The sequence below is a fragment of the Aquarana catesbeiana genome, linkage group LG05 (assembly GCF_042186555.1).
Source record: "Aquarana catesbeiana isolate 2022-GZ linkage group LG05, ASM4218655v1, whole genome shotgun sequence".
In the NCBI taxonomy this organism is placed as follows: Eukaryota; Metazoa; Chordata; class Amphibia; order Anura; family Ranidae; genus Aquarana; species Aquarana catesbeiana.
The window spans coordinates 37,523,409-37,549,490 of record NC_133328.1 but is presented as its reverse complement, the minus strand read 5'-3'; the positions used below and the strand labels follow the sequence as shown (position 1 = coordinate 37,549,490).

Genomic DNA, 26,082 nt, shown 5'->3' with positions numbered 1-26,082 from the left:
TTGTCGGAATTTCCGACAACGAAAATTTGAGAGCTGGATCTCAAATTTTCCAGCAACAAAATCCGTTGTCGGAAATTTTGAGTGTGTGTACACTATTTTGACGCACAAAATTACACGCATGCACTGAATCAAGTACGAGACGGAAGCACTCGATCTGGTAAAACTAGCGTTCATAATGGAGATAGCACATTCGTCACGCTGCAAATTTTGAAATCTTTCAATGCAGCGCATTCTTTTCTTCTTTATAATTCTAGAATAATGAAATGGTTTTGCAGCTGTTATTCACACAGAGTTCTGACAAACTGATTTCTTTCTTCTTTCTTGTGATCTCATGAATTTTTTTTTTTTTTCGCCATAACTTCAGAATAATGTTTTAAAAATTTTTGTTTCTAGTAACATCCTTTTTTTTTTAAATCAAGATATCCTGTTTTTTATTATTTTTCTAGTAATCTCCATAATATTTTTTTGTGTCAAGTTACCACAACACCATTATTATCTTGTATTTTTTAAGGAGATTGGTTGGTGTCCCTTGTTAATTTTACATTGTCTTTTTGAAATGTACCTGCCTACTCACAAACAAACTGTCCTTTTTTAATTATAACACATAGCCAATGATTTAAGAAAAAAATATATACATTTATTAGGGGTCATAACAAAATAAAGAGGAAGGTAAAGCTGGATAAACTGGTGAAATTAGCGAAGCCTTTGTACCCCAGGGCACACATCAACTTATTGACAGGCACAATTGGGAGCCTGAGGAGTCAATTTAATAGGGAGCACAATTCGGTCCAGGACTCAGAGAGATCAGGAACAGCAGCAGATGACATATATGTCCCCAGGCTGTGGGCTTACAACAGCCTGCGTCTTTTGCCAGACCAGACTGAACCCAGGTCATCACTCTCTTGTCTTCCTTACATGCTTGCTTTCACGCTTGCTTCCAGGCTGTGGCTCTGGTGTTGGAGTTGTGGCAGGAGGTGGAGGAGGAGGATGGTCCAACTCAGACAGGTGGGTTATGCTTGTGATTTCTCCCCTGAAGCCCTTATTTAGGGCCATATATATCAGTTCCTCACAAAAGAGATGTTGGCCCACCTCCATTTCCTGCATTTTGTTGGCAGCCATGCAGGCATAGGCCTCAAGAAGACTGGTGGGGGTTCTGAGGGCCGCAGAAGCCTACCGAATCAACCCAAGTGCTGACTCCTCCACGCTTCTCCCCTTCCTGGGCCTTTTTTGTTGAAGGGGGAGGGGAGGGACCTCAGATTTGGTCAGGCTACTGGGCTCGGCCACCTCCTGCCTGCCACATACCCCCGCCACCTCCTGGCTGCCACTTACCCCCGCCACCTCCTGGCTGCCACTTTCCCCTGCCACCTCCTATAGACTCCTCCTAGCTGAGGATTTCCTGTGTATGAAAAAGGGACATAGTTTTAGTTTATTGATCATCAATCACACACAATTTTGAGAAATATGTTGAACAATGCTATACCTGACTCAAGCTGGGCTCCTCCACATCTTCTTCCTGGGTGGAAGGCCCAGGTTGGACATCGGAAGCCTCAGCTGGGGTGGAAGGAAGAATGGAAGGAAGGGTTGAGACTGATGGCCTGATTTCAGTCTGGTCTGACAGAAATTGCAGTCTGTCGTAGTACCACAGCCTGGGGACATAAATGTCATCTGCTGCTGCTCCTGATCTCTGAGAATCCTGGACCTTCCTGCGCTCCTTATATGTGTTCCTCAGGCCACCAATTTTGCACTTCAAATAGTTGATGTTTGCCATGGGGGATCTGCGGTTTCACAAATTCCAGCAATTTATCCAGTGCTGACTTCCTCTTTAGTCGATTTGTATAAAAGGGGTGTTTTGTCTGCCACAGACAGAGCAGCCCTCTGTACAAATCAATGAAGGAAGGAAATGGGGAGGAAATCATGATCGTTGAATCGGTCCATTTTCTCTGCAAGACACAACACAAGACAAACCCTAATGTCAGGCTAAACTCGCATAATCTTGTCCCAATATAGGTCTCAAACTCAAAAGCAGTATTGGCCACTGATGCCCCAAGTTCAAACTGTATCTTCGTTAGAACGATCGGTGCTTCCGATACTCCGTCCTCTGCTCACAGATCGTACGTACGACGCACGCATTACGCTTTATATACACTATGCATGTGCGAAACTCCGCCCGCCCCTGACCTTCTTTATAGTATATTCCCCGCCCCTTGTCTTTCAGCGCAGTGGGAGAGCACATGGCGGAGAGACAACAGGTGCATGAAGACAGTAGTAACGACAAAAGCCCAAAGCCATGATTGTCCCGATCCTGGAGGAGATTTAATGCTTCCAATATGTCCTTTGTACAGATGGTGGAGATGGTGGACACCTTGAAGAGGGCCGACTACATGGTGTGTTTTATTCTTTTAGGTGATGTGGATGTTGTGGAAGAAGAATCTCATTTCACAAGTGCAAGTGCACACGTCCTCATCGGGGAGATCATGGTGTGCAATAGGGATTTACAGAAGACCAAGGAAGACATCAATGATGTTGAAAAAAGACCCAAAAACATCATTGATGTTTTAGGCAGAATATAAAACACACCAAGATTTTTTTATTTTTATTAGAACTTTTCTAAAAAATGTTGAAAGCCAAATTTTGAAGACGCACACAGTGTGTCAACATGTGCTATCTGCCATCACGGGATATCAAGGTATGCGTTTTGTAGGTGCAATCCCTTCCTCGCAACCCAAGTAGCTGAGAGGAAGGGGTTGTACCCCCGAAACACATCCATTGAACCCCCATGATGGGAGCTAGCACATGTTGACCTTAGCCATAGGATCAGGAGTGAAATCCCCATTTTGACTCCCAATTTGTGTGCAAATTTGGCTTTCACAGGGGTGACATCACCTCATCTGATGAAGGCAATATCAACACAGTTTGGACATATTAATGTCTGGTATTGTCTTCAATTTATCAAAGTTGAACTTTGTAAGTTCCTGAGTTGTGTATTGTTTTATGTTTTGAAAAACATGCCTGTTTACCACAAAAAAAAGGATATTTCTAATGTCCCAAAAAAATATATATATTCCAAAAAATATGTTGGTTTGTTCAAAAACCCTTTTCTAAATGCACATGTGAATGTGCACAGAGTAAAACTGTTTCTACTCAACAATGTGTGCTTCTTTCAATGCTCAATAGCAGTTTTTTTTGCTTAAGTTGGTGTTTACAGTGACAATGGGGGTTATTTCCTAAAGGCAAATCACTTTGCACTACAAGTGCAGTTTCAGTGCACTTTCAAGTACACTTTTTCAGTGCACTTGTAGTGCAAAGTGGATTTTCCTTTGGTAAATAACACCCACAGTGTTTTATAATTTGCATAAATCAGGCCATTATGGTCACTCCAAAAAATTAATTCAGGGTGCTGAAAATTATTAATTTTATTATCATTAATGTATTACATACATTAACAACAAAAAGGAGGTGTGTGTGTAGCAGACCCACAACATAAATAATAGCTGAAAAAGAGATTGTCACCTCATGTATCAAATAAATTACGTTGGAACTATTGAAGAAAATGGCCAAAACAAACCACTGGAGAACCTAGGAGACAGCTAAAAGAAACACAAGCAGTAAATCAAAGGGAATATTTTTCATTTTAAAATACAAATTTATTTTAAAAATACATTTATTTAAATACATATAATGTGATGTTAAAGGATAAAACTTACCCTAATATAGTCCTTCTGCAGGACCTGAATGATGGCAGAACAGGTCTCTAGAATAATTATCCCCAAAGCCTGGGGGGAGATGCCATCGCCAAGTACCCCAAGGTGGCGACGAGCCTCTGCTCGAGAGTGATGGCTTGCCGCATGCAAGTGTCCTGCTTCGTAATATAAGGGGACAGAAAAGCCAACAGACGGTGAGAAACGGGGTCCGTCATCCGGAGATAATTCCTGAAATCATCAGGATTATTCTCCTGGATGTCCCGCAACAAAGGCATGTGGCAGAATTGGTCACGCTGGAGCAAACAATTCTTCGTCCATGAACTCCTCCTCGCCCTGTTCATGGACTGGACTTGGGTCAGAGTAAGAACCCCAACACCAAGCCCCCGCACAGCACGAACTGTACGATGAGTACATACCCACAACATGGCTTCAAAACGGTCGGCTGGTCAGAATGAACTAACAAAACGCACTGAAAATCAGAAAGGCCTGAGAGGAGCGAGCTGAAAATCAGAAACGAGTGGACAAGAACGCACTGGAAATCAAATAAGTAATATAAAAATACACTGATAACCAGATATAAACCCACAAGCACAAACTGAAGAGCAGTAACGACCTGAAAAGTACAAGGCTGAAAAGCGTGAATCGTCTCTCACCAAACTTCTACTAACACAAGATAAACACAAGATTAGCAGAAGGAACCCAATGGGTGGTGCACTGGTTATTGAACTTCCTCTTTATAGTGCTGTCATTCATGTTGTACATCAGCGCGTTCTTGGTGATCGGAATTTCCGACAACATTTGTGCGACCATGTGTATGCAAGACATGCTTGAGCCAACATCCGTCGGAACAAAATCCCAGGATTTTGTTGTCGGAATGTCCGATTGTGTGTATGCAGCATTAGACTGTGGAAGAGACAAACATTTTCAAAAGGATAACCCTCAAACCCCAAAACTTCTGTTACACTACTTGATTGAGCATAACATGAGAACTGTTCATGATACACAGTGCTTTAGAAAGCTGATATTAATCCAGGTAGGGTTTCGATCTACGTTAAAGAAGAATTCCAGGTGTGGCTATTTTTTCATAGTTACATTGGTCAGGCTTGGACCAATGTAAACTATGTATACACAAAACCTGCGTGATCCCTCTAGAAGCTGGAAATCACCATAATAGACACCACTGCTCCACTGATCTTCACTAGCTTCTGGGTCCCACCCTAAGCATCTGCCCTGATGCATGGTGAAGCCTGGAGGTCGGCAGCTAGGCACGAGTGCCATTCAGAGAATACTTTGCAATTTATTAATAAATGCAAATCACTATATGATTAGATAAGAGGCCAGGTAGTGTCATCATGCTCTCCACCTCATCTAATCAGATAAAACATAGTTACATAGTTACATAGTAGGTGAGAAAAGACACAAGTCCATCAAGTCCAACCTATGCGTGTGATTATATGTCAGTATTACATTGTATATCCCTGTATGTTGTGGTCGTTCACCTGCTTATTTAATAGTTTCTTGAAACTATCGATGCCCCCCCGCTGAGACCACCGCCTGTGGAGTGGAATTCCACATCCTTGCCGCTCTTACAGTAAAGAACCCTCTACGTAGTTTAAGGTTAAACCTCTTTTCTTCTAATTTTAATGAGTGGCCACGAGTCTTGTTAAACTCCCTTCTCCAAAAAAGTTTTATGCCTATTGTGGGGTCACCAGTATGGTATTTGTAAATTGAAATCATATCCCCTCTTAAGCGTCTCTTCTTCAGAGAGAATAAGTTCAGTGCTCGCAACCTTTCCTCATAACTAATATCCTCCAGACCCTTTATTAGCTTTGTTGCCCTTCTTTGTACTCGCTCCATTTCCAGTACATCCTTCCTGAGGACTGGTGCCCAGAACTGGACAGCATACTCTAGGTGCTGCCGGACCAGAGTCTTGTAGAGCGGGAGAATTATCGTTTTATCTCTGGAATTAATCCTCTTTTTAATGCATGCCAATATTCTGTTTGCTTTGTTAGCAGCAGCTTGGCATTGCATGCCATTGCTGAGCCTATCATCTACTAGGACCCCCAGGTCCTTTTCTATCCTAGATTCCCCCAGAGGTTCTCCCCCCAGTGTATGGATTGCATTCATATTTTTGCCACCCAAATGCATTATTTTACATTTTTCTACATTGAACCTCATTTGCCATGTAATTGCCCACCCCATTAATTTGTTCAGATCTTTTTGCAAGGTTTCCACATCCTGCGGAAAAGTTATTGCCCTGCTTAGCTTAGTATCGCTCGCAAAAACAGAGATTGAACTGTTTACCCCATCCTCTAGGTCGTTTATGAACAAATTAACCACTTGACAACTGGGCACTTAAACCCCCTTCCTAACCAGACCAATTTTCAGCTTTTGGTGCTCTCACATTTTGAATGACAATTACTCAGTCATGCAACACTGTATCTTTATGAAATTTTTGTCCTTTTTTTCACACAAATAGAGCTTTCTTTTGGTGGTATTTAATCACTGCTGGGTTCTTTATTTTTTGCGTCGTAAAAGAAAAAAGACCGAAAAATCTGTAAAAAAATACATTTTTCTTCATTTCTGTTATAATATTTTGCAAATTAGTAATTTTTCTTCATATATTTTGGCCAAAATTTATACCGCTACATATCTTTGGTAAAAATAACCCAAATCGGTGGATATTATTTGGTCTTTTTGAAAGTTATAGAGTCCAAAAGCTATGGTGCGAATATCTGAAAATTGATCACACCTGAAGTACTGACGGCCTATCTCATTTCTTGAGACCCTAACATGCCAGAAAAGTACAAATACCCCCCAAATGACCCCTTTTTGGAAAGAAGACATTCCAAGGTATTTAGAAAGATGCATGGTGAGTTTTTTGAAGTTGTCATTTTTTCCCACAATTCTTTGCAAAATCAAGGTTTTTTTTTTACTTTTTTTTTTTTCCACAAAATTGTCATATTAGCAGGGTATTTCTCACAGACCGCATATGCATACCACAAATTACACCACAAAACACATTCTGCTATTACTCCCGAGTATGGTGATACCACATGTGTGAGACTTTTACACAGCATGGCCACATACAGAGGCCCAACATGCAGGGGAGCACCTTCAGGCGTTCTGGAGCACCCAGGCCAATTCTGACATTTCTCTCCTACATGTAAAAATCATCATTTATTAGCTAGAAAATTACTTAGAACCCCAAAACATTATATATGTTTTTTTAGCAAAGACCCTAGAGAATACAATGGCGGTCGTTGCAACTTTTTATCTCGCACGGTATTTGCGCAGCAATTTTTTTAACGCGTTTTTTTGGAAAAAAAACTGTTTTGTGCTTTACAAAAACCAAAACAGTAAAGTTAGCCCAATGTTTTTGCATAATGTGAAAGATGAAGTTACGCTGAGTAAATAGATACCCAACATGTCACCCTTCAAAATTGCACGCGCTTGTGGAATGGCGCCAAACTTTGCTACTCAAAAATCCCCATAGGCGACGCTTTAAAATTTTTTACTGGTTACATGTTTTGAGTTACAGAGGAGGTCTAGGGCCAAAATTATTGCTCTCGCTCTACTGATCGCAGCGATACCTCACATGTGTGGTTTGAACACCGTTTTCATATGTGGGCTTTCGCTTCTGCATGCGAGCACACAGGGACAGGGGCGCTTTAAAAATTTTTTTTTTTTTTTATTGTTCATTTTACTTTATTTATTTTAGTTTGATGCTTTTTTCCAAAAAAAAAAATTTTGACCACTTTTATTCCTATTAGAAGGAATATAAACATCCTTGTAATAGGAATATGGCATGACAGGTCCTCTTTACAGTGAGATATGGGGTCAATAAGACCCCACATCTCACCTCTAGGCTGGGAAGCCTGAAATTAAAAAAAAAAAAAAAAAAAAGATCCTGGCTTCGATCGTAGCGGTGAGTCGGTAGAAGCACCGCAAGGCGGCGGGAAGGGGGGACGTCCCCTCTCGCCTCCCGTAAGAACGATCAAGCAGTGGAACAGCTGCTATGATCGTTCTTATGGTGTAGGGAATCGCCGGCTGAAAAAGCTGATATCTGAATGATGCCTGTAGCTGCAACCATCATTCAGATATCCCCGCACAAAGTCAAGGACGTTGTATGACGGCCGGCGGGCGGGAAGTGGTTAAAACGCTTTTTTTTTTTTTAACACAAAGTTGTCCATTTATACAATATTTCTACCACATAACATGTACATACCAAAAATGACACCCCAAAATAGATTCTCCTGCTCCTCCTGAGTACGGCGATACCCCATGTGTGAGACTTCCACAGCCTGGCCACATACAGAGGGCGAGTACAGCTGAGCATGGCTCAGCATGGCAGGGTATGGCGGGGTATAGCGGAGTATGGCGGGGTATGGCGGGGTATTGCGGAGTATGGCGGGGTATGGCGGGGTATGGCGGAGTATGGCGGGGTATGGCGGAGTATGGCGGGGTATGGCGGAGTATTGCGGAGTATGGCGGGGTATGGCGGAGTATGGCGGGGTATGGCGGAGTATGGCGGGGTATGGCGGAGTATGGCGGGGTATTGCGGAGTATGGCGGGGTATTGCGGAGTATGGCGGGGTATGGCGGGGGCATGGCAGAGTATGGCGGGGGCATTGCAGAGTATTGTGTGGGCATTGCAGAGTATTGCACAGCATTGCAGAGTATTGTGGGGGCATTGCAGAGTATTGCACAGCATTGCAGAGTATTGTGGGGGCATTGCAGAGTATTGCACAGCATTGCAGAGTATTGTGGGGGCATTGCAGAGTATTGCACAGCATTGCAGAGTATTGTGGGGGTATTGCAGAGTATTGCACAGCATTGCAGAGTATTGCACAGCATTGCAGAGTATTGGCGGGGTATGGCGGGGTATGGCGGAGTATGGCGGGGTATGGCGGAGTATGGCGGGGTATGGCGGAGTATTGCGGAGTATGGCGGAGTATGGCGGGGTATGGCGGAGTATGGCGGGGTATGGCGGAGTATGGCGGGGTATTGCGGAGTATGGCGGGGTATTGCGGAGTATGGCGGGGTATGGCGGGGGCATGGCAGAGTATGGCGGGGGCATTGCAGAGTATTGTGTGGGCATTGCAGAGTATTGCACAGCATTGCAGAGTATTGTGGGGGCATTGCAGAGTATTGCACAGCATTGCAGAGTATTGTGGGGGCATTGCAGAGTATTGCACAGCATTGCAGAGTATTGTGGGGGCATTGCAGAGTATTGCACAGCATTGCAGAGTATTGTGGGGGTATTGCAGAGTATTGCACAGCATTGCAGAGTATTGCACAGCATTGCAGAGTATTGTGGGGGTATTGCAGAGTATTGTGGGGGTATTGCAGAGTATTGTGGGGGTATTGCAGAGTATTGTGGGGGTACTGCAGAGTATTGTGGGGGTATTGCAGAGTATTGCACAGCATTAGTAGTGGCTTAGCATGGATGGATGGATGTCTCTGTGCAGCGCTGTGGGCACTACACATACAGCCCACAGCGCTGCAGACATCCATCCATCCCCCTCCCCGCTCACTGTGTACCGATCGGTACACAGGAGGGGAGGAGAGGAACCGGCGTCATCAGATGACGCCGGTCTGTTTACATGTGATCGCGCCGTCATTTGACGGCTCGATCACATGGTAAACGGCCGCGATCAGCGGCCATTTACCGGGATCCGGGATGCGCCGGGTCCCCTGGACCCGGCGGTCACGGATGTGTTCGGGTGCGCGCCCCAGGGGGCGCGCGAGAGGGGAATTCTGGGAGGACGTCATAGTACGTCCACCCAGAGTTATCCAACCGCCCTGCAGCCGTCATTCGGCTATGGGCCGGTTGGTAACTGGTTAAACAGGATTGGTCCCTGCACAGAACCCTGGGGGACTCCACTACCCACCCCTGACCATTCCGAGTACTCCCCATTTATCACCACCCTCTGAACTTGCCCTTGTAGCCACTTTTCAATCCATGTACTCACCGTATGGTCCGTGCCAACGGACCTTATTTTGTACAGTAAGCGTTTATAGGAAACTGTGTCAAATGCTTTTGCAAAATCCAGATACACCACATCTACGGGCCTTCCTTTATCTAGATGGCAACTGACCTCCTCATAGAAGGTTAATAGATTGGTTTGGCAAGAACGATTCTTCATGAATCCATGCTGATTACTGCTAATGATACTGTTCTCATTTCTAAAATCTTGTATATAGTCCCTTATCATCCCCTCCAAGAGTTTACATACTATTGTTGTTAGGCTAACTGGTCTGTAATTCCAAAGGAGGTATTTTGGGCCCTTTTTAAATATTGGTGCTACATTGGCTTTTCTCCAATCAGCTGGTACCATTCCAGTCAATAGACTGTCAGTAATAATTAGGAACAATGGTCTGGCAATTACTTGACTGAGTTCCCTAAGTACCCTCGGGTGCAAGCCATCTGGTCCCGGTGATTTATTAATGTTGTTTCCCAAGTCTAATTTGAATTCTGTCCTCTGTTAACCATGGAGATGCTTCCTGGGATGTGTTATTCGGATAAACACTGCAGTTTTGGTTATTGAAGCCCCTCGATTCCCTCCTGAAGACTGAGGAGAAGAATAAATTCAATACCTTCGCCATCTCCCCAACCTTTGTAACCAGATGTCCTTCCTAATTCTTTATGGGGCCAATATGGTCTGTCCTCCTTTTTTTACTGTTTACATACTTAAAGAATTTCTTGGGATTTTTTTTTGCTCTCCTCCGTTATGTGTGTATAATGCTTTGTATTCATTGAGGAAATGCAAAGCATTCTCCCAATGGTGACCGTTCTGAGTGTCCGACCTTCTGTTTTTACAATGCAGCAGGAAATCCGCTTGACATAGAACCCAGAAGCTAGTGAGTATCACTGGAGCAGTAGTTTTCTACTTCAATATGATAAATATTTGCTTTTGGGTTTAATACCGCTTCAGACTAAGCAGTGCTGCAAGGCAGGCTGCCACTTCTGTGCTGTCTCTTTAGCCAATTCCTAGTGCTGAGGGAATCCTGTCTTTGTGTATTCAATGTTCAGTTGAAAAAAGAAAAAAAAACATTGTATATAGAAATCTGTCAGATGGCTGAAGATGAGCAATAAATGAGAGCTGGACATTTTCTTGCAAACGAAAAGTGTAAATGCTTACCAGGTCTCTTTTCACCAGGTCCAAATCTGGGACCACAGCTGTAAGATGGACGATAGTAAATAAGGAGTTCAGGACATAGGAGAAAAACAAGTTTTTATGAAGTGTAATCCTCTGACAGCTTAGGCTCCTAAAACACAAAACATGGGCGGCATTTCAATTATTTATGAAATATGCTTTTTTTTTATTATGACCAATCCTATTTCAACATTTGCTCTATCTCTATCTGCTTTCCTTCCATCTATACCGTCCTTTCTTCCTTTCATCTATAAGTTCCTTCCATATATATCTTCCATTCTTTCTTCCTTATATATCTTATATATCTTCCTATATCTATTGCTTCCTTCTCTACCTTCCTTTCTTCCATCTATAATTTCCTTCATCCCTTCCATCTACAGTATATCTGCCTTCCTTCATCTATACCTTCCTTCCTTCCATCTATATCTTCCTTCCTTCCATCTATACCTTCCTTCCTACCATATTTATCTTCCATCTGTTCTTCCTTCCATCCATATCTTCCTTGCTTCTCTAAATTCCTTCTTCCCATTTATATTTTCCTTCCTCCCTTTCATCTACAGTATATCTTCCTTCCTTCCATCTATATCTTCCTTCCTTCCTTTCCTCCTTATCCTCCTTCCATTTATATATACCTTCCTTCTTTCCTTCCTTTCTTCTATTCCTTCATTCATTGTATATCTTCCAGCCTTTCTTCCTTTCATCTATATCTTCCTTCTCTACCTTCCTTCCTTACATCTACATTTTCCTTCCTTCCATTTATATCTTCCTTCCCTCCTTCCTTCCATACCTTCTTTCTTTCCATATCTTCCTTCCTTCCCTATATATCTTCCATCACTTTTTCTATACATCTTTATCTTCCTTCCTTTCTTCCTTCTATATTTTCTTTCCTACCTTCCACCTATACCTTCCTTTCATCTATACCTACCTACTTTCCTTCCTGCATAAAGGATTATTTACATGGTAAAAGCTGTTTATCGTCACATTCACAGGTAGGTGAGGGGGAAAAAATCCAATAGACCACCTTTGGGATGAATTAGAGCGGAGACTTTGAGCCATTTCTTCTCATCCAACATCAGTGCCTGACCTCACAAATGCTCTTCTGGAAGAATGGTCAAACATTCCCATAGACACACTCCTAAACCTTGAGGACAGCCTTCACAGAAGAGTTGAAGCTGTTACAGCTGCAAAGGGTGGACCAACTCAATTTTGAACCCTACGGACTAAGACTGGGAAGCCATTAAAGTTTATGTGCGCATAAAGGCATGCGTCCCAATACTTTTGGCAATATAGCGTATGTCTAAACCTAAGAAAAGCGGACAGGTATAACACTTGCAAGGGGTGTTGGGGGTTATCCTTTAAATATCTCCACATATGTTAACACTATTGCCGCGTACACACGGTCGGATTTTCCGACGGGAAATGTTCAATGGGAGCTTGTTGACGGAAATTCCGACCATGTATAGGCCCCATCGGACATTTTCCATCGGAATTTCCAACAAACAAAATTTGAGATCTGGATCTCAAATTTTCCGACAAAAAAAATCAGTTCTCGTAAATTCCGATTGTGTGTACACAATTCCGACGCACAAAGTTCCACGCATGCTCTGAATCAGTTATGAGACGGAAGCACTCGGTCTGGTAAAACTAGTGTTCATAATGGAGATAGCACATTTGTCACGCTGCAAATTTTTAAATCTTTTAATGCAGCGCATTCTCTTCTTCTTTAGAATGCTAGAGTAATGAAGTTGTTTTGTTGCTGATATTCACACAGAGTTCTGAAAAAATTATTTCTTTATTATTTCTTGTGATCTCATGAATATTTTTTTTTTTTTCGTCAGATCTCCATAATAATGTTTATAATTTTTGTTTATAGTGTTTTTTTTTTATCCAGATCTCCTATTTTTTTTTTATAGTGATCGCCATAATTTTTTCTTTCGTTTTGTGTCAAGTAACCACAACACCACAATTATCTTGGATTTCTTAACCTCAAGGAGGTTGGTGTTGGTGTCCCTTTTTAATTTGGCATTGTATTTTTGAAATGTACCTGCCTACTCACAAACAAACTGTCCTTTTTGAACTAAAACACATAGGCAAGTATTTGTGAAAAATAAATAGCCATTTATTATGGGTCATAACAAAATAAAGAGGAAGGCAACGCTGGAGAAACTGGTGAAATTTGCGAACCCTTTGTACTCCAGGGCAGACATAAATTATTTTACAGTCAAAATTGGTGGCCTGAGGAGTCCTTATAATAGTGAGCACAATCTGATCCAGGACTACAAGAGATCAGGAACAGCAGCAGAAGACATATCTGTCCCCAGGCTGTGGTCTTACCACAGCCTGCGTCTTTTACCAGACCAGACTGAACCTAGGCCATCACTTTCTTGTCTTCCTTCCATGCTTCCTTCCACGCTTGCTTCCAGGCTGTGGCTCTGGTGTTGTAGTTGTGGCAGGAGGTGAAGGAGGAGGAGGACCATGGTTGAACTCACAAACGTGGCTTTGGCTTGTGAGTTTGCCCCTCAACCCCTTATTTAGGGCTTGTAACATAACTTCCTCACATAAGAGGTGTTGACCCTCCACCATTTCCTGCATTTTGCAGACTGCCATTTAGATATAGTCGTCTTGATTATTGGGGGGTTCTGAGGGCCGCAGTAGCCTTCCGAAACAGGCCAAGTGCTGCCTCCTCCATTTTGCTCCTCTTCCTGGGACTTTTTTTGGAAGGCGGAGGGGAGGGACCTGGGATTCTGGCAGGCTACCGGGCCCGGCCACCTCCTAGCTGCCACTTACCTCCACCACCTCCTGGCTGCCACTTTCCACAGCCTCCTCCTGGCTGAGACTTTCCTGTGTATCAAAAAGGGACATAGTTTTATTTTTTGGTTCATCGATCACACACATTTTTCAGCTCACGACTGTTGCAAATTGAATGTTAATAAATAGAAAAGACTATCATTCTGACCCCAGCATTTTTCATTCTTGTCCCAATCATTTGTGGCGACTACTGTCTATTGATATGTAAAACACTTTGTAAAATCAGAAATTACTGATCAATAATAATCTAGTTAACATCATTAATTATTTGACTAGAAATATGTAGAACAATGCTATACCTGGCTCAAGCTGGGCTCCTCCACTTCTTCCTGGCTGGAAGGCGCAGGTTGGATGTCGGAAGCCTCAGCTGAGGTGGAAGAAGCCTTGAAGGAAGATCGGAGAGTGCTGACCTGGGTTCACTCTGGCCTGCCAGAAAATGCAGTCTGTCATAGTACCACAGCCTGGGTACATAAATGTCATCTGCTGCAGCTCCTGATCTATGAGAATCCTGGACCTTCTTGCGCTCCCTATTATAAGTGTTCCTCATGCCACCAATTAGGGCCTTCAAATAGGGGATGTGTGCCGTGGGGATCACCGGCTTCACAAAATCCAGCAATTGATCCAGCGCTGCTTTCCTCTTTGTTTTATTGTCATAAAAGGGGTGGTTTACCTGCCACAGACAGGGCAGCTCCCTGCACATATCAATGAATATGGGGATAAAGTCCTCATCATTGAATGGATCCATTTTCTCTGCAAGACACAACACAAGACAAACTTTAATGTCAGGCTAAACTCTCCGAATCTTGTCCCAATATAGGCCTCAATCTATAAGCAGTATAGGCCACTGATGCACCAAGGTAAAATTGTACCTTCGTTCTAACTATCGGCGCTTCTGATACTCCTTCCTCCGCTCACAGATCGTACGCACGGCGAACGCGTGTTATGCTTTATATACACTGTGCATGCGTGAAAGTCTGCCCGCCCCTGACCTTCTATCTAGTATATTCCCTGCCCTTCTCTTTCGGCGCAGTGGGAGAGCACATGGCGGTGAAAGAGAAAGTGCATGCAGAGGAGAGCAGCAATGACGAAAGCCCGGAGCCACAAACATCCCGATCCCAGAGGAGATTTAAGGCCTCTAATATGTCCTTTGTTGAGATGGAGGAGATGGTGGACATCTTGAAGAGGGCCGACTATGATGGGAAGCATGGACCTAATACATAATAGTTCGCTGAAGAAGAGATTGTCACCTCATGTATCAAATAAATTACATTTGCACTATTGAAGAAAATGGGCAAAAAGAAAAGCCCATTGGATAACCTAGGAGACAGCTAAAAGAAACACAAGCAGTAAATCAAAGGAAATATTATTTCAGTTTAACTAAAATATTTATTTTTAAAATGTTTCTTAAACATTTTCTGGCATATCAATGGCTCCCCTACCTAAAGTACTCAACATACTTCTGTCTTAATTCAGGGGCGCTTTGGGCGGGCAAGCCAGGACGGCCAGCTTCAAGCGTCGTCAGGGTTTCTTCTTGAAGTACGGCCTTAGGCCCAACTGAGGCCACATAGTTCATTGAATTTCTCCTTAAATAGTTGTGAAGAATGCAGCATGCAAGGATTATATGGTTAAGTTTATTCCGCCATGTTGATTGTTGTAAGGAATAGGCGGAACCGGCTGGCCATTATCCCGAAAGCGTTCTCCACTACTGTTCTGGCTCTGGCCAGCTGGTAGTTAAAAACCCTCTGGTCTGGAATGAGGGAACTCATGGCTTGAAAACAGTCGGCTGGTCAGAACGAACTAACAGAAAGCACTGAAAAACAGAAAGGCCTGAGAAGAGCAAGCTGAAAATCAGAAACGAGCGGACAAGAACGCACTGGGAATCAAATACGTACTATAAAATACGCACTGAAAAACAAATGCAAACTGACTACACGCACTGAAAACCAGATACGAACCCACAAGCACAAACTGAAGAGCAGTAATGATCTGAAAAGCACGAGGCTGAAAAGCGCGAATTGTCTCTCACCAAACTTCTACTAAAACGAGATTAGCAGAAGGAGCCCAAAGGGTGGCGCATTGGGTATTGAACTTCCCTTTTATAGTACCGTCGCACATGTTGTACATCACCACGTTTCTGATGTTCGGAATTTCCGACAACATTTGTGTGACCATGTGTATGCAAGACAAGTTTAAGCCAACATCTGTCGGAAAAAAAATATGGATTTTGTTGTCGGAATGTGCGATCGTGTGTATGCGGCATTAGAGGGTGCATAACACTGCAATAACCATTCACAGCAGTCATCTACGTTTGAGCTACCAATAGTTAAAGCCCAACTACAGGCTTTATTTTTTTGAGGGTCTGTTTGGAACTGAAAAAAATTAAAAAGGAGCTTTGGCTGCAATACTCACCTCCTTTCAGGTGCTATCCCCCACTGTAATAGCTTTAGGGCACTAGATGTCTTTTCAGCTTAAAGAGTGAGGGCTTCCAGTGAGTGCAGGTTGTCAGTGTGCTCAAGGGCATGACCATATCACCCTGCAATCACATACAATGACGCGGTGAGCTGTGCATACATCATGTCAACACCATGCTCTGCATAACCAAAGAGTGCCCGTCGCTGGATAAGATCATATGTGGAAGAAGACCCTGTGTGGCACACGACCAGCCTGAAGACCGCTGGAAAAGTGAAATATATAAAAAAAATGTATATCTATCTATCTATCTATCTATCTATCTATCTATCTATCTATATATATATGGGGCCCCAGAGGGGTGGTAGGAGACGTGCCACCTCCTTCCTAATATGCCCTTGGGAAAAAAGTGCTGGGACACCACCTTGCCCCCACGACACCCCAGCACAATCTACCGCATTACAAAAGTTAAGTCATTCACATCTGTGCGCATGAAGTTCTGCAGACTGTCTGGAGTTCAAAATGAGCTTTGTGTTTTGGGTATTGGGACTGGAGAGAAAAATAAGATGTGACTTACATTAGCTAGTGAACAAATTCCATTTCCATACAAATCAGTATTCCTCCCCTCTGTTTTTCATTAATATGTAACCCTGGAAATCAAAAACAATTAAAATCGAAATTATGCATTCCGGTGGCACTTACTTGAAGTAGAAGAAAATTCCAAGGGAAATTAGCAGGGAGACAATAGAGAGGGCATGTCCAACTATTGCCATGTAATAAAGGATGTAGGCATTCTGGAAGGAAACACAGACATTAAATGGTATTTAGAGTAGCTTCATACATATTTTCTTTATTATGGTCAGGGCTAAAAAAAAAAAAAGCATTTTTTTTTTTTTGGTCAGGCAAATATGAAATCTTGAATCTTGTGTATATTTAGCATGTATTCTCATAACCAATAAGAAGGTAGGAGTTTTGGCTTCCTGTTTTCCGGTTTCCTTTTACCTTCTGATGTAAATACACTGTTCACTGAGCTCAGTGGCTCAAGTTGAAATTCACATGGAAGTCAAAGTTGTGATTCCCCCTCTCACTAACCATTCCTCTGCATACCTTCCAACTTTTTGAGATGGGAATGAGGGACACCTATTAGCAAACGTATGAAGCATAGGATACACCCCCTGCCATGCCCCCTTAAGGGAGAATTAAACCAAACAAATTACTTAAGTTCACAAGTGCTTTTTTCACTACTATTCCTTTATAATCCTTTATAAATTTACATGTGCAGCAATTTAGAAATTGGATGAAAAGTTTCGCACTGGGAAACACTTTTTGAAAGATAAAAAGTGCATTTTATATACAACTATATAGATCACACCAATATTAGGGATAAAGGAGGAGGAAAGAGGGTCAGAGGGACTTTGTTACAAATCAGTGACAGTCCTATGAAATCAGGGATAGTTGGGAGCTATGCCTTTGGATAACTCATAGTGCTCTGGGAATCCTCTATGATATATTAAAGCCCTACTCCTGCACACACACCCCTATCCACTCCAACTGGCCTTTTCACTAACCTAAATCTGCTGTCTAGTGATGTTTCAGTCTTAGGTTTTTTTCTGTGTACAAAAGGTGGGGTCTCTCCCCAGGTGTCTACTTCACTACCTGCATGACATAGGCACTCCCTATAAGCTATTCAGCAGCATGGTACTCTCAAGATCCAGAAGAGGAATCTCAGTAGGGACGTCAGAAAAATGGGACCATCGGCGACTGGCTGGCATGGACACTTCTGCATTGCTGGATTACCACAATATTATAAAGATATTAGGGGCGCCGCCCCCCTAATCCATGCGCCTGGCCCCTAATCTACATGCAGGGTGCTGGACGCATGGATTTCAATGGGGTTTTCAATGAAGCTCTAATTGGCTTCAAAAAAGGGTGGGCTTAGGGGGCAGAGCACTGCCCCCCGAGCCCACTCAGTTGTGAGACATTAGCAAATTAATATTCGCTGATATTTTCCTGCTTCTCCTCTGGGCCAATCAGGAAGCAGGTCCTGAGACCCGATTGGCCACGGAGTCGACTCCTGGCCAATCGGGTCTCAGGACCCACTTGCTGTTCGGCTGGGAGGAGAAGAAACACCTGTGGAAGCTGGAGCGAGGTGCAGGTAACGCTGGACGGAGCGCCGCCTTCCCGTCTGTCCCACGTGGAGTGGTGGCGGTTATGTGAGGTGAGGGGGAGAAGGTTTGTTTACTGCCCCGCCAAAATATTGAGCACTAGCTGTTACTGGATATAACATTATAATATGTGGTTGCAGAGCAAAGACTGACTTAAAGGCTTTTTCAGTAGCTGTCAGGCACTGCAAATGTTTGCTGGGCATTCACTCATCTATTTTTTAAAAGCAATTGGCTACCATTTTTACAGAATTTGCTACATGTGTAGTGCTGATGGCCAAGTCTTGCTTGATTTTGAATGTGTTGGGTGAGTCTTGATTTTTAAAGCCCAACTCTAGGATATCTCCAACCACCTTCCCGTGTGGGTTGCTTACCTGGGGAAGAGATGAGACCAGGATACACTATGAGAAGAAGGCAAACCGGTGGAGGTGGTGACACATGCCACCTAGTTAAACATTGTTGCTGACCAAGTACACCCCTTTATGGAAATGGTATTCCCTGATGGCCTCTTTTAGCAGGATAAAGCACCATGCCACACTGTAAACATGGTTCAAGAATTGTTTGAAGAACACGTGAGAGGTGTTGACTTCCACATTCTCCAGATGTCAACCCAATCGTCATCATTTGTGGGATGTGCTGGAAAAAAAGGCGGATCATTGGAGGGCCCACCTCACAACTTACAGGACTTAAAGGATCTGCTACTGACGGCTTGGTGCCAGATAGCACAGCATACCTTCAGAGGTCTATTGGAGTCCATACCCTTATGGTTTAGAGATGTGTTGGCAGAAAAAGGCTCTATATTGGCAGCGAAAGGGGGACCTTCTCAATGTGAAGTGTTTGGTCATAAAGTTATAGGCATTCAGTGTATATACAGAAGAAGAAGGATTAATGGGTTATCAACTGGCATCATATCCCCATTTTGATAGACAGCAAAAAGGTGAACATCTGTGGAACTTTTAAGGAGCCAAAACTAAGACAAAAATATAATTGAAATCTTTTTTTTATTTTTGGAATGAAAAACTCTGGAAATGCGTTGAAGAACAAGACGCCACCTGTACCTTATTCACTTTAATGAATTCTACTGGAACTACTTAACTATCCATTTAACATATTTGGATATGTAATGGTGCATTTGTAATGTAATAAAGATACATAAGGTTGTAGATAAATTAGGGGGGGGAAATTCTGTGATGTTTTTAAGTTGCACGATTGTTAAAATCTATGATACAACTGCTTCACTGAGAGTTTTTCTTTACAATAATAATAAAAAAAAAAAAAGATTTTAATTATAATTTTTCCTTACGTTTGGCACCTTAAAAGTCCCAGATATGTACACCTTTTTCTTGTCTTGTATGTGGATAGGTGAGTCCTCTTTGAAAATGATAAATACTGTAAAATGTAAGATCAATATGCAAATCACACATCAATTTTTTATAAGTAGAACCCTAAATGAACGCCATTTGAATCTAAAATTCATGACAAGGAACTGATTTATTTTTATGCCTGCTGTCTTGTGTTGTATTGTGTTGTAAGTAGGCAGTTTTATTGAAATAATCTTTTTTTTTTTATTGCAGAAATGTGTCTTATCCTTAAGTGTTACAATTTCAAGGCTGCAACTCAGCTTGTTCTGAATGCACTGCCGCTGAATAATTGGAAAACTTGGCTGACGTTATTGCGTTAAGCATATTCCTGATTTACAGAGATGCAAACACCTGTCAGCATTGCCAGTCGCTGCGAGCTCATGTTGTGCCTGGGATCGGATGCGGAATAAAAAATAAATGTTTTGTGTCCCAACAAATAATTGTGAGTTACACAGTGTTCTCAGAGAAAAACAGAGATTTAATAAGTACATAACCACCTTAAACAAATGACGAGTTGTAAAAAAGGCACAAATAATATACGCTTCATTACCATTCTGCAAGTCACCAGAATTTGGCCATAAATCTATATTTACATATCATCATTTAAAGTAGAAGTTTAACTATCACTAAAATCTCTGAATCTATAGGCATCCATGATCTAAGACTAACCTATCTAGCCCTGTAAAGAAGAAATCACTATACATACCTTTTTTGAAGCCACTTTGGTCCGGTCTCTGGCAGTGGAAGCTCTGCAGAGGACACAGCCAACAACGGCTGGGAAATTAATGGGAAGTAACGTCACCCATTGAGTCACTATGGGGCTTCCATTGTCGGCTGCCTCCTATGCAACCCCTCCATAGCAAAGCAGCCACTGACAGCTCAGCGTGTACTTGAATTTTGCAAAAGCGTTTGACACAGTTCCCCACACAAGGCTCATGTGTAAAGTAAAGTCTACAGGCTTCAAAATATCATTTTGTAAATGGATAGAGAACTGGCTAAAAGACAGAATGCAGAGAGTAGTGAATCTTACTCTGAATGGTCTAAGGTTATCAGTGGTGTACCCCAAGGTTCAGTGCTGGGACCCTTACTTTTTAATATCCTTATAAATGATATAGGGTCTGGGATTAAAAGTAACATTTCTGTCTTTGCAGATGACACTAAGCCATGCAGTGGAATAACGTCCTTACAGGATGTCTCCAATTTACAAGCCAACCTCAATGCACTGTCTAATTGGGTGACTATGTGGCAGATGAGACTTAATGTTGATAAATGTAAAGTTATGCACTTGGGGGCTAAGAATATGCATCATACATATTGGGGGGGTACAATTGGGGTAATCAATGGTGGAGAAAGATCTGGGGGTTTTGGTAGATCATAAGCTCAATAATAGCATGCAATGACAAGCTGTGGTTTCCTAAGCGAGCAAAGTCCTTTCTTGTATTAAGAGAGGTATGGACTCCAGAGAGAGAGAGATATCATTTTGCCCCTGTACAAATCATTAGTAAGACCTCATCTGGAATATGCAGTTCAGTTTTGGGCAGCAGTTCTCAAAAAGGTTATCATGGAACTGGAGAAAGTGCAGAGAAGGGCAACCAAACTGATAAGAGACATGGAGGAGCTCAGCTATGAGGAAAGATTAGAGGAACTGAATTTATTCACTCTTGAGAAGAGGAGATTAAGGGGGGATATGATCAACATGTATAAATATATAAGGGCTCCATATAGTGAACTTGGTGTTGAGTTATTCACTTTACGGTCAACACTGAGGACAAGGGGGCACTCTTTATGTCTAGAGGAAAAGAGATTTCATCTCCAAATACGGAAAGGTTTCTTCACAGTAAGAGCTGTGAAAATGTGGAATAGACTCCCTCCAGAGGTGGTTCTGGCCAGCTTAGTAGAAAGGCCTGGATTATTTCCTAAATGTACACAATATAACTGGGCACTAACATTTATAGGTAAAGTTGATCCAGGGAAAATCCGATTGCCTCTCTGGGATCGGGAAGGAATTTTTTCCCGTGCTGTAGCAAATTGGATCCTGCTTTTCTGAGGTTTTTTTCGCTTTCCTCTGGATCACCTGTGGGTATATGGGGTTGTATGATGTTTTTTATTTTATTTATTTATTTAATTTCTTTTTTTATGGTTGAACTAGATGGACTTGTGTCTTTTTTCAACCTGACTAACTATGTAACTATGTAATAAAGTTTTTTATAGAATATTGTTTCTGTGTTTGTTCCGTTTCCTAGGTGCTACATGGGTACTCTTACAGGGACCACACCTCCCGCATCTATAAAAACCTTTAAAGTCAAACATAGTCATCCTTGATGAATTGGGGGGGTCAGGAATATTTTTTACTAATTTAGTTCTTAACACAGGGGCTCTGTGCTAAACAAATTTGGGTCTACTCGGTAGGATTTGATTAAGTGTAGGATCTTTCTGTAAAATTGGCCAGTATTTTTTAATACTTTTTTCCAGGTGTTTATACTGTTTATTGAAACCCGTAATGAAAGTAATGTCTCGGGTTGCCATCTCTTTGTGTTTGGATTCTAGGAGGGTTTCCCTATTTATTCTCCCCACTGAATCTCTGACTTCCAGTAGCCTAGCATGGGGATACCCTTTATCCAAAAATCTTTGTATCAAAACATTTGTCTGATCTACATAATCTTTAAAGGCTGAACAATTTCTGCGTATACGCATAAATTGGATGAATGTATGTTGTATATGCCCGTCCCAAAAAAACAACAATGCTCTGCGCTTAGTACAATATTCTAACGGTGTATGGGCGGCACATAAATAATTATATGACTAGTAGCAGCTGCTTAAATAGTAGAACATGTATATAGGCAATAATGAATCAATTAAATTAGATAAATATATAAATACACAATTATAAATATATAAATATATAAAGTGTCTCTTCAGTATTGGAGCAGCGCTGTGCACCCCAATTAAACAGGGTCTCTTTCTTAATCTATTTCAGAAAGTTCAAACACGGATCTGATAGCCAGAGTCCCACCAATAAATAATCAAGATGTATTCTGTGAGGGTAGTAATCCTTTCACCAAGCGATACACCACGTGCTGGGGTCCCCAATGAAAACTCACTCACCAGAAATCAGATCAATAAAAGCCTTGATTAATAGTAGTAAATCTGCATCAATATCCAAAGCGACCACCAGATGTCAGTATTATTCCCAGTAGTTCCAATAGGATATGTAGAAGAAATAAAAATGCTCACATAGCGTGATACTGCTAAACATCTTTATTTGAACCATCCAAACATCCCCTTAAAACCATGCGTACCAAAATTTAATAAACATTGAGCAAAGATAACAAAGTGCACTGTGCCTGATTGCGTCCTCCAGTCGTGAAAACCTGTCAGGAGCGCTCCCTGTGTGTAACCACAGTCACACGCTTCCTGGTTCCTCGGTTGGTGGAGCACATGCGTCACTTCCTGTGAGACACGTCCCTAATGTTTCGTCACTTCCTGGACTTCTTCTGCAGGCGTCTGCAGAAGAAGTCCAGGAAGTGACGAAACGTTAGGGACGTGTCGCACAGGAAGTGACGCATGTGCTCCACCAACCGAGGAACCAGGAAGCGTGTGACTTCTTCTGCAGTCGTCTGCAGAAGAAGTCCAGGAAGTGACGAAACGTTAGGGACGTGTCGCACAGGAAGTGACGCATGTGCTCCACCAACCGAGGAACCAGGAAGCGTGTGACTGTGGTTACACACAGGGAGCACTCCTGACAGGTTTTCACGACTGGAGGACGCAATCAGGCACAGGGCACTTTGTTATCTTTGCTCAAAGTTTATTAAATTTTGGTACGCATGGTTTTAAGGGGATGTTTGGATGGTTCAAATAAAGATGTTTAGCAGTATCACGCTATGTGAGCATTTTTGTTTCTTCTACATATCCTTTTGGAACTACTGGGAATAATACTGACATCTGGTGGTCGCTTTGGATATTGATGCAGATTTACTACTATTAATCAAGGCTTTTATTGATCTGATTTCTGGTGAGTGAGTTTTCATTGGGGACCCCAGCACGTGGTGTATCGCTTGGTGAAAGGATTACTACCCTCACAGAATACATCTTGATTATTTATTGGTGGGACTCTGGCTATCAGATCCGTGTTTGAACTTTCTGAAATAGATTAAGAAAGAGACCCTGTTTAATTGGGGTGCACAGCGCTGCTGCAATACTGAAGAGACACTTTATATATTTATATATTTATAATTGTGTATTTATATATTTATCTAATTTAATTGATTCATCATTGCCTATATACACGCATAAATTGGCCTTTAGGGATTGCAGTCTTCCATTGTGGATGGTGACAGCTTCCGACGGGAATGGAATCATTCCTGTCAGTGGTTTTGAAGTGGGTTTTGGTTCTAAGCTTTTCACCGTCCTTGAAAATATGCAAATCCAAAAAGTCAGCTTGTTGATCATGTATGTCAATTTAATTCCATATACGTTGTTATTAATATGAATAGTATTTTAACCTCTATCTCAAATAGGCAGTGACAAAAATAATGGTGCTAAAAGTGAAAAAAAAATATATATAAATCAATGTGATAAACAAACATTAATGTGCACACAATGTATATATATGTGTGTAGAATATTATATTATCACCCTGTGACAAGTGAAAAAATATATATGTATAATTTTAGAACAAAAAGTCCATAAAATAATCCAAAAGCAACGATTTAGTGTAGTATCCTCTTAATCATCCACCACACCATATGCAAGTGATTCCGCTCCCTTAGGAAAAAGCACTCACCAACTCAAATTGCCTCACACTCTCGTGTTTGGCTATAACGCTTTTAAACCACACAGAAAGGGTTAAAGTGAACTCTGATATCCAGCCGTGAGAAAACCAGGATCTCTCCACATGAAAACAAGTGCTCCAATAGTGTGATACCATAAAACCAGCTTAATATATCACTACAAAATCTTCAATCATTGCACTCACATCAATATCTTCAAAGTAAGCAGAAACATCACAGCAAACTTTCCATTAAATGCCCAAAGTGGTATATAGCTGTCACGGTGGACCCAAGGTGTGCGGACTCTGTCTCACCCTCACCCGATCTTCAGATTAAAATCTCCACCACCTAGTGTAGCATGCCGCGTCAGATGTTCGCGATGGTTGCCGTATAGCCATGCCCCGACATGTTTCGTCACACAGACTTAATCATGAGATTGGCTATACGGCACAGCAACCCATCCTATTATACCCCTCATGCCAATTACGGGCAAGAGCAGTCTCATTGCACATACGCACATCTCATGTCCCAGTGCTCGCAATACCCCAAATAATGGGTCACTGCTTAGCCATACAGAGGACTTTATACAAGACTTTGCCACAAATTCATAAAATATTCATATTTGGCATCACAACAAAAAAGGTGATTGAGCCTAGCTGTCATGAAGATCCTGCCAGTAACCGGCGTCCCAGGCGCACGGGAACCCGGCCACGGGTCCCATTGCGCATGCGCGCGTGTTCACGGGTGCGGTCACGCACGGGCACGCGCGCGCGCACTCCCGCTGGTGTCAGGCGGGCTATTTAAACCTGCCTGTCACACTCCATCCCCGCTGTCTGCTCTACAGCGTTCTGTGAGTGTTACCTGATCTGATCTGTGTATCCTGTTATCTGACCCGGCTTCCTGTTTGACGATCCTGCTATCTGCCTGCACCAGACCCTCTTGGCTTGCCTGACCATCCCTCTGCATTACCCCTGGTACCTCTGCTGTCCGAACGTTACTGACCACCGGCTTGTTGACCCTCCGCTGTGTTCATCAGCTTCCAGTCTGCTATTACCTGCTGTTGTTCCTGGTTCCAGTCCAGCTTCCAGTCTGCTATTACCTGCTGTTGTTCCTGGTTCCAGTCCAGCTTCCAGTCTGCTATTACCTGCTGTTGTTCCTGGTTCCAGTCCAGCGTTCCAGGCTACCTTCTGCTGTGTTCCAGCCCAGCGTTCCAGGCTATCTTCTGCTGTGTTCCAGTCCAGCGTTCCAGGCTACCTTCTGCTGTGTTCCAGCCCAGCGTTCCAGGCTATCTTCTGCTGTGTTCCAGTCCAGCGTTCCAGGCTACCTTCTGCTGTATTCCAGTCCAGCGTTCCAGGCTATTACCTGCTGTTGTTCCTGGTTCCAGTCCAGTGTTCCAGGCTATCTTCTGCTGTTGTTCCAGTCCAGCGTTCCAGGCTATTACCTGCTGTTGTTCCTGGTTCCAGTCCAGCTTCCAGTCTGCTATTACCTGCTGTTGTTCCTGGTTCCAGTCCAGCTTCCAGTCTGCTATTACCTGCTGTTGTTCCTGGTTCCAGTCCTGCATTCCAGTCTCTGTCCTCAGTCTACACCTCAGACTACTGACTCCAGAGGGTGCCACCACTACTGGACTTTCAGCAACTGTTGATCCTGCCAGGCACCCATACCTCTCTTCACTCCTGGCCCTCTGTCTCCATTCCAGGGGAACGGGAGTGGGAG

At 42.7% G+C, this 26,082-nt stretch overlaps 1 protein-coding gene across 1 annotated transcript in view; it reads right to left on the bottom strand.

Annotated features, from left to right (window-relative positions):
* Positions 1 to 26,082, bottom strand: part of CALCR (calcitonin receptor) — a 459,172-nt gene that overhangs the window by 93,997 nt on the left and 339,093 nt on the right. The window contains exons 6-7 of the mRNA XM_073629603.1: positions 16,780 to 16,871; positions 10,846 to 10,972 (exon numbers count right to left, since the gene is read on the bottom strand). Of these exons, the coding sequence (XP_073485704.1) occupies positions 10,846 to 10,972; positions 16,780 to 16,871 (219 nt within the window). The remainder of the gene's footprint in view (positions 1 to 10,845; positions 10,973 to 16,779; positions 16,872 to 26,082) is intronic.